Source organism: Dermacentor variabilis, chromosome 8 (genome assembly GCF_050947875.1).
Source record: "Dermacentor variabilis isolate Ectoservices chromosome 8, ASM5094787v1, whole genome shotgun sequence".
Lineage (NCBI taxonomy): Eukaryota > Metazoa > Arthropoda > Arachnida > Ixodida > Ixodidae > Dermacentor > Dermacentor variabilis.
In genome coordinates, this window is record NC_134575.1 from 81,894,880 (window position 1) to 81,904,679 (window position 9,800).

General features: G+C 48.1%; 1 protein-coding gene across 17 annotated transcripts in view; it reads right to left on the reverse strand.

Moving 5' to 3' along the window:
* LOC142590374 (uncharacterized) overlaps positions 1-9,800 on the reverse strand; it is a 170,640-nt gene that overhangs the window by 23,972 nt on the left and 136,868 nt on the right. For 8 of the 17 annotated variants that reach the window (XM_075702449.1, XM_075702447.1, XM_075702463.1 and 5 more), the window contains one exon: positions 7,445-7,593. The exons of 7 other annotated variants lie outside the window; for them this stretch is intronic. In XM_075702449.1, coding sequence (XP_075558564.1) covers positions 7,445-7,593 — 149 coding nt within the window. Of the gene's footprint in view, positions 1-7,444; positions 7,594-9,563; positions 9,755-9,800 lie in introns of those variants that run through there. 2 more of the 17 variants (XM_075702450.1, XM_075702466.1) reach the window with 2 other exon arrangements.

A 9,800-nucleotide genomic window follows, 5' to 3' on the forward strand; every position in this document is an offset into this window, starting at 1 on the left:
GTTGTTCGAGGTAGTTGCGCGCGACACAGAGCATACCAGCAGTACCACTCCACATAGGCAACGCCACAGGCGCAGTTAAGTAAAATTACCCGCGATTGCGCCGCGTCATGAAGTCAACTAAAGCTGAACGACAGCGAGACACTGCTTCCGGACGAAGGAATGAGCTTCCAAGCGCACCAGTGGAGGGTGCCGACAAACGCTGCTCGGGAGAGAGAGAGAGAGAAGAGCAATTTGCTTATCCAGATAGTTACAGAGCGCCGGGTTACATATCCCTAACAGTTGGCCAGTAGGTCAAGTCTACTGGGGATGTCTTAGACGCGCTTGGGGATCCGGTCTTGGATGCCCGTGTCCTAGAGGCACAGCAAAGTTTCCCAGTCATTTGAAGCAGGATTTCCCGTAATACTTGAGGTGGGGGATCTTCCTTGACTCCCCAAAGTTATGATGGAGGGTAGCTCTCTCATCGCACAGTATGCAATCAGGAGAAGATCGGGATGTACTTATGGGAGATAACTAGAGGGTTAGGAAAGGAGTTTGATGGTCGTACAGGCCTGCGCCCAACTTCCACTCATGACCAGGAAGTTGAAAGCTTCTATGATGACGTGGAATCGGCACTGGGTAAAGACATAACAATATGGCCGACTTCAATGCCAGGGTAGGCAAGAAGCTGTCAGGAGACAAGTCAGTAGGGGAATATGGCATAGCCTCTAGCATTAGCAGGCGAGAGTTATTAGCAGAGTTTGCAGAATGGAATAATATGCGGATAATGAATACCTTCTTCCACAAGCGGGATAGCTGAAAGTGGACGTGAAGGAGCCCGAATGGCGAGGCTAGAAATAATATAGACTTCATACTCTGGGCTAACCCTGACACCATACAATATGTGAACGTGCTCGGCAATGTGCGCTGTAGTGAACATAGAATGGTAAGAACTCAAATTTGGCTAAAGTTGAGGTGGGAACGGAAGAAACTGGAACATAAGAAGCCGATTAATGAGTTAGCAGTAAGAGGAAAAATCGAGGAATTCCTGATCAAGTTACAGAACAGGCATTCGGCTTTAACTCAGGAATGGGACCTTAGTATTGAAGCAAGAGAGAGAGAAAAAACATTTATTCGGACCATCGGGGTGGTTGCTCTTAAGGTCGAATGGGCGGCGTCCTCATTCCAGGACTCCACTGGCAATGGCTGTTCGACGTACTTGCTGGACGAGAACTTCTTTTCCCGCCAGGGTATCGCCGGTCAGCTGTACCTCCCACCGCTCAAATGGCGTGCTAGGAGTCTTTAAGGGTTGAGGTTTGCCCTCGCACCCCCACAAGATGTGAAAGAGTGTAAAGCGTGTGTCGCCGAACCAGGGGCAGATGCGGCGATATGTATGTGGGAACATTTTACTTTATCTGTGTAGGTTTGCAAATGTGTTGGTCTGTATAAGTCGGAGAGCTACGGCATCGTCAGTGCTGAGCTTTTTGTGAGGCGGAGGATAAATCCTGTGGTTGAGTCGCTGGATCTCGAGTCGGTCGCAGTAAATGGATGGCAGGGGCATGAAGATAAACGGTGGGGATTGATGAGACGATTGGTCTTGCCCCGCTCGGTTGATTAGCGCTCGAGCTAGGGCGTTCGCCCTTTCGTTCGCCTCCAGACCCGCGTGACCCGGCGTCCACGTGATTTCATGGTATTCTTGCAGCCTCGGGCCTAGAATCTGAGCCGTCAGCAGCGGTGTTCGTCCGTTCGTAAAGTTACGGCAGGCCTGTTGCGAGTCGGCAACGACATGGTCTTCCCTGCCTACCCTATCTTCTTGCTTTATTACCAGCGCCGCGGCTATGGTCTCAGCCGCAGCTGGGGTCTCTGCCCTTACGGAGGCCGCGAGGGCCAAGGAGTTGTCTCTCCCGTTCACGGCGGCTACCACGAAGAGGCCCCCTACAGGGTACGCCGCCACGTCCACGTACGTTACGTACGGGTCACCCTTGAATTGTCCGCGCTGTCTGTCGACGCGAGCCTTGCGTCGTCCTTCATGGAGTTCATGACTCATGTGCTTCGGTATCAGGTTCGCCTTGATCTTAACTCTGACCTCAGGCGGGAGTGCTCGTTGCCCATCGATGGCACGGAGCTCCGTTGCCGTTCCGGCCCGGTGGAGGATGGCTCTGCCCGCCGCCGTGTTCTGTAGTCTGGCCTTTTGCGAAGCCATAACCGCATCCGACAGCTCAGCGAAGGTGTTGTGGATCCCGAGGGCCGCTAACTTCTCGTTTGAGGTGGTGCCATGGAGACCCAGGGCCATTTTGCACGCGCCTCTGATGATGGCATAGACTTGTTCTTGGTCGCGTTTGTTTAGCGAGTGATAGTGATACGGCATGGTATACGTTATTCTGCTGATCACCAGAGCCTGGATTAGGCGAATCGTGTCCTGTTCTCGCATGCCCTTGCAGCTTCTTGTAATTCGTTTTATAATCCACGAGATCTGGTTGGTGGCAGACCTTAGGGTCTGGATGGTGTGGGAGGATTTCAGGTTGCTCTGGATCCAAAAACCCAGAATCCTAGTCATATTGCCTTCCGTTATCGTCTGGCCCTCAAGATAGAGGTCGATAGGGCCGGGGGACTTGTAGATTCCTCTTCCGTGCACCCGGATCACCTCGGACTTTTCGGGCGTACAACGCATCCCGCTCGCTGCCGCAAATCTCTCAACGGCCGCCGCGGCGTCTTGAAGGGTAGCCGCTTTTCGCGCAAGGGAGCCCTTGGTGGCCCAGAGTGTGATGTCGTCTACGTACAGGGCGTAACCTAGGTCGGGGATCTTCCGCAGCTCTTTGGTAATCGCGACATTGAAGAGAATCGGGCAAATTGTCGCCCCTTGCGGTGTTCCTTTGTTCGGCATGTCGATCGTATCCGATCGAGTCTTTCCTATTCCAATGGTTGCCGTCCGGCCCGTCAGGAACGATTTAACCTAATTAAAGATGCGCTCCCCGCAGCTGATGTCGTTCAGTCCCTTGAGAATGGCCTCGTGGGAGATGTTATCGAAGGCCCCTTTTAGGTCGAGTGCGAGCAGGTGTTCTCCTCCCTTCGGGATGCCCTTGTGAACTTCTTCCCTTATGATTAGGAACGCATCTTGAGCAGAAAGTACCGGCCTGAAGCCAAGCATGGTGTGCGGGAAGAGATCACCGTCCTCTATGTAAAGTTGGAGGCGGGTTTCGATGTCCCTCTCGTACAGCTTGCCGAGGCACGAAGTCAGCGAGATGGGACGCAGGGCGTCGATCGCGGGCTTCTTGCCGGGTTTGGGAATGGGCACGATATCCGCGCGTTTCCACTCGTTCGGTAGGTGGCCCTTGCTCCAGAGTTCCTCGTTTAGGTATTCGGTCAAGTCCTGGATGCGCATCGGACACAGGTTTCTAATCATGGCATTGGTGATTTTGTCAACCCCGGGAGCAATCTTGCGCTGTGATGCTCGTGCCGCGGCATACACCTCCTCCTCCGTGATCGGAGCGTCCAGTTCTGGTCTTGGTTCTCCTTCATATTTTTGGAGGGAGGGTTGTATGGGGTCCCTACCCAGGCATCTGGTTTTTAGGGTGTCAATCTGATCCTGGTCGTTTCCGGGAAACTTGTGAGCGATTTCTAGAAGCGTCCGACTGGTTGTGGATTTCGCCTTGTCGAGCTCGATCAGGCAACGTAGGATGGCCCAGGTCAGCGCCTTACTCAGGTTATCATTGAGCGAGGTGCAAAACTGTAGCCAACTTCGCTGCGTCAACTCGTTTGAGTAATTTCTGGCTTCGTCTGTTATTTTCTCGATTCGTAGACGTAGTTGAAGCAATGAACGCCAATATCATGGGCATCATTAAAAAGTGTGCAATAGAAGTCGGTGGTAACTTCGTTCGACAGGATACCAGTACTACTATAGCAGGAGACGAAAGATGTGATTATGAAATCTCAATGTACAAATTCCTGTAACCCAAGAGCTAAAATAGAACTGGCAGAACTTTCCAAGTTATTCAACAAGCGTAAGACATCTGACATAAAGAAGTATAATAAGGATCGCATTAAACGTTCTCTCACGAACGGAGGAAGCCTAAAACCAGTGAATAAACAAGGAATAGGCAAGAATCAGATTCATACGTGAAGAGACAAAGCAGTCAATATCATTACTAATATGGATAATATAGTTCAAGTGGCTGAGGAGTTCTATAGAGATTATTACAGTACCAGTGACATCCACGAAGGCAATGGAAGAGAGGATAGCCTAGATGAATTTGGCATTCCACAAGTAAAACCGGAAGAATTAAAGAAAGCCTTGGGAGCTATGCAAAGGAGGAAGTCAGCAGGGGAGTATCAGGTAAGAGCAGATTTGTCGAAGGATGGTTGGCGGATTGTTCTAGAGAAACTTGCCACCCTCTATACGCAATGCCTAATGACCTCGAGCGTACCGGAATCTTCGAGGAACCAACATAATCTTAATCCATAAGAAAGGGGACGCCAAAGCCTTTAAAAATTATAGAGCGATCTGCTTACTGTCCGTTGCCGCAAAGTATTGACTAAGGCAATCGCAAATAGAATCAGGAACGCAGATTTCTGTCAACCAAAGAACCAGGCATGATTTCGTAAAGGCTACTCAGCTATAGACCGTATTTACATTGTCAATCAAGTGATAGAAAAATGTCCGGAATATAGCCAACGCTTATATTTAGCTTTCATTGATTACGAGAAAGCGTTTGATTCAATAGAACCCTCATCACACGTGAAGGGATCACGGGATCAGGGTGTAGCCGAGCCATATATAAAGATAGTGAGAGATATTTATAGAGGCTCCACAGCCACCTAAATCCTCCATAAAGAAGGCAACAAAATTCCAATATAGAAAAGCATCAGGCATGGAGATACAATCTCTCCAAGGTTATTCACAGCGCGTTTACAGGACGTATTCAGAGACCTGGATTGGCAAGAATTGGGGATAAGAGTTAATGGACATTACCTTAGTAACTTGCGATTCGCTGATGACATTGTTTGCTAGTAACTCAGGGGACCAAGTGCAATGCTGACTGACCTGGAGAGGTAAAGCAGAAGGGTGGGTCTAATAGTTAATCTGCAAGAAAACTAATGTTTAACAGTCTCCGAAGAGCACAGCAGTTCAAGGTAGATAGCGAGACACTGGAAGGGGTAAGGGAATACATCTACTTAGGGCAGGTAGTGACCGCGGATCCAGAGCATGAGACTGAAATAATCAGAAGAACTAGAATGGGCTGGGGTGCGTTTGGCAGATCATGAACAGCAAGTTGCGATTATCCCTGAAGGGAAAAGTGTATAACAGCTGTGTCTTACCAGTACTCTCGTACGGGGCAGAAACATGGAGGCTTAAGAAAAGGGTCTACCTAAACTGAGGACCACGCAACGAACTAAGCAAAGAAGAATGATGGGTCTAATGTTAAGGGATAAGAAAAGTGGAGATAGGGTGAGGGAACAAACGCGAGTTAATGACATCTTAGTTGAAATGAAGCAAAAGAAACGGGCACGGGCAGGATATGCAATGAGGAGGGAAGGCAAGGGATGGTCTTTAAGTGTAATGCATTGGATTCCAAGAGAAGCGAAGCGTAGCAGGGGCGGCAGAAAGTTAGTTCGGAGGACGAGATTAAGAAATTGGCTGGGACAACGTGGCCACAATTAGCACATGACCGGGGTAGTTGGAGATGTATGGAAGAGGGATTTGCCCAGCAGTCGGCATAGCCAGGCTGATGGTGATGATGATGTTGACAAAAAGTTGTTTAATTTGACATCATTATTTCTTGTGTTCCGTTTTTTCAGTTTCGTACGCTCGGACTCTGGCTGCCGGCGCGGTGAACCAAGTGGAGTAGTGTGCGCTGACGCGCCATTTCTTGCCTGTGATCATGCTGGGTCAGTCATACTGAATAACGCGTTTCTCGCGCCTTATGGCGCTCTACCTTAAAAATAACATCACTGATTTTCCTGGGGGAGAAGTAAGGATCGCAATAGAGACGGACGTACCTGCTCTCCTGGAGCAGTATCATCGCTCGCACAAGGCTAATGCAACGTTCCACGTACCTAGTTTCCTTTTGTTTCGCTTGCTCCGCGGAGACCACCTAGCAATGTTCGCACGTGTTTGTCCACAAACGTGTGTATTTCTTTCAAAGTCGACCATTAGAAAATGCTCCTGAAAAGTAATGAGCCGCAGCATACAAAAAGCCTGGCATCAGCGACGATCCTCCTCTAGAAGAGCAGGCCTCTACTACGGCCCCTGAAGCACCCCCCCTCCCCCGTTGGGATGAGTGAGCTTTTTTTTTCGTTAGGTAGAGCTATGTAAGTAGTGAGAAAGGTATATCCCGGCATGACTGACTCAGCGCGAGAGCCACAGGCCCGAGAATGTTGGTCCGACGAACCTTTGCCTTCACGTACGTCCAACGTACCTTTACAAACAGTGAGTACCAAATGGGCCATCAGTGCCCACTGTTTCACGTGGTTCAACGCGCAGGGAGCCAGCGTCGGAGCGTAAACAAACTCTCCACCACTTTGCAATGGCCGCGAGACTCGCCACAAACACATAAAGCACCAGAAAAGCAATTGTCCGTCGTAGTGCCGAGGCAACGTCAGACATTCAAGGAACAAAAGTCCCCACATTTTCATTTTTGCACCATCTTTTACTCGCGCCTACGCACAAATGGTGGGCGTCTCCGGAATCGCAACCCTCCGCTGTACTTAAGAAGAATTGCAAAGTCCAGAAATGGAATTGTAACTGAGCTGACGAAACCTACTAAACTGTACAAACTCGAGCTTCCTCGTTTCTCGCAACAACGTAGCCCAAAACATTCCTAGTGTGATTTCGGCTGCTAGAGAGAAAGGAATGCTTAGACGGCATCCACTATATTCGCCAATTCCCTGACACTTCACGCTTTCCAGCGATTCTTCTCACATGTACCTTCCAAACATGCCTAGTGCCAAGTGGAGAATAAAACTTGGAGGACCCTTAAACTTCGCATTTAAGAGTGGAAAGCGACAACGTTTCTCAGTACATAAGCGCTATGACGTACAGCTGTTTCAACAGTTTTCTTATTCCAATTCTGCAAACAGCCCTCTACGATTGGTTAAGAAATTTTCGGCACAACCCCACTTCGCCTGTGCCCCGCGACGTCCAAAAAGGCTCAATAGCACTCATTTCATATGGTGTGTACACAATGATTACGCATGAATAGACCAAACAAAAAATAATTATTTCTGCGAGTGCTGAAAAGTTACCGGACGCGTGCACTTCGCATGTGTGCCACGCGACATCGACAAATCGCGGAAACTTACCGCGTCGTAATGATGTATACGCGTTAAAGATGCATTAATGCACAGTAGAAAACTGATTTCTTTTTCATCAACAGCGGGAGACAGCCTTGTTCCGGAAGTAATGGAAGATGGCTGCCTGCCGATCGCTGAGGCACTGGCAATGCGAACACGCCGGAGAGCATGGACTTACTTGCGTTTCTAGGTTAAAAGACGCTTGTAGAAGCTGCCGTTGTCCTCCATTGGACAAAAATTGGAGATCGCGATCGCTACTTATTGTGGTTATTAACTGTGGTGACCTTTCTTCAGTGGTAGCGCACCCGACTTTGTTGTGCCGATTGCCTGAAATAGTTTCGGAAGCGAGGAAACAATGAGGAGAAATCTAATATTGCAGTTTGTTTTTGTAGCGATAGCAATTATATGGACACTCCAGACGCATTTCTGACGTCAGCGATGCCACCGCCGTTAGCTTCCGTATGAGTGAAAGCGTGTGAGGGTGAGCCGGCGAACGCGCTTCCATTTCGCGTGCGGGAGCGAGAACCGCGGCCCGATTGCGTGCGGTCTTCTGTTAAGCGCGAGGCAGAAAGGGGGGGGGATCAGGCGAGCAAGGAGAGGTGTTCTCCGGTGGCTGCTGCGGTGCCTCGATATCCTCCAGCCCACCACTTCGTAAAAAGTGGAGACAAACGAGGCGTCTACTACGGCGCTCGGCACACAAATCGCGGACGCCATAGGGACGCGTTGCTGGACTTATGTGTCTTGAACGCGATCGGAGACGTGGCCAAAGTTCGCGCCCGCGCGGGCATCATCTTCAAATCGATCGGCAATGTTACAGAGCTTCGTATGCGCTGTGCGTTTGACGTTCAGTTCGTGTTGAAGTGACAGATGCACGGCGCTCAATCGGCTTGCGCGTGCTGCCTGGATTCCTAACTCCAGCGTTTTCACAGACAGTTTCCGCTGTCATCCAGCGACATGTGTACATGTGTGCATGTTTACCTGCGCGTGCGTGACACCGTGCTAGTTAATTTAGTTAAAACACGTTGACGGGCATGTTGGTTCGAATCGATGATAGAATGTGGACTGAACAAGGGCCTACAAAGAAGCAGACACACAAAGACAGCGCTGTCTCTGTGTGTATGTTTCTTTATACCTCATCGTTGAGTCACGCTTACAAATTCTATCATTGTTTATTTAGTAGTAAGCGAATGTTAACAAGCATATACGACTCATAAAACAACTATCCTTACTTCGCACAGGTATCTACTAATTTCGTGTCGCCGTCGGTGCTTCGCCTATCAGGCGGAATTGCAAATTATTCTTACGCCTTTACTAACACTTCTTGGTTGTCTAAATGAGGCCTATATGCACATTAAATAATAATTTCTCAGATACACCATTTTTTTCTTGAATAAAGAAAGGTAAGTTGCATTCAATATTTCCTGCAATCAATATATACCTTCCAAAAAGCAAAGTACAGTGTCGATTTTTCCCCTTCAATGATTACGAGGAGATATATGGTGCAGCACATACGGGAGGCATCACTAGATCAGTCCCGCTTACCGCTATGCTTCAAACAAAAGATGTGCAATCTTTTCATTCTAGAGATATCAACAAACAAGGCAACCAACTGCAGATCAGCAAAGAAGTTTGATAAGTTATGAAGCACGGAACGAGAGATGAAACGATAAATGTGAGGTTTAACCTTGAGATAGCAAGACAGCGGTCTGGGTTACGTAGCAATTGAGGCTAATCCTTGTTCTAGTTAACATTTGGAAAAAGATAATTATTGTTTATTTTATTTGTAGAACACGACGGACATCTGTGCAAACAGGAGGGGCTATATGAGCAAATACAAGAAAAGCGTACATACAAAGATATACAAGGGTAACGAAAAACGAGAGTGAATAAATACATCAAGTTTGGCGTTGTCACAAGCGGGACTTCCCGGTCAAAACATTCCAATCATTGATTGTTTTCTGTAAAGATTAGTATTTCAAAAAGTTTCTTCGCGCAAATATTCGTTCAATATACTGGCGTGTTTGACTTGCAAAATTCGAGATGTGTTCTTTATAATGTAGTCGCGCGGTTTTTTTCGTTGTATCCCGTAGTAATAGTGGGGAAAAAATTTCATCTGACAGCTTTTCTTCGGTCAGTTAGTAGCTCCAGGTTTGCAGTTTTGCTCATACTGGTTGTGAAATCACGTAGGCAACATAACCTCTGGTTAATCACACTTAGAAAATGGGTGTGAAACAAGGGGAATAACAGCCGAGAGAAGAAAATTACGTGTGATGAACTTTGAAAATTTCCAGACATAACAAGAATCCATTAGCTCAAAAGAAGAATAATTGAAGATCGCTGGGTGAGGCCTTCGTCTTAACGGTGAACGTAAAATAAGGCTGATGGTGATGATGACAATTGTCATGGTGGTGGTGATAACATTTATTCCTCACTTTGCATGTTTGGTTGTTTCTTGAAGAATTCTGTAGTATTAAAGCTGTCGTCTCGCCTGCACAAAGCAAAGCGTTCAAGCTTTCATATGAGCTCCGAAAACT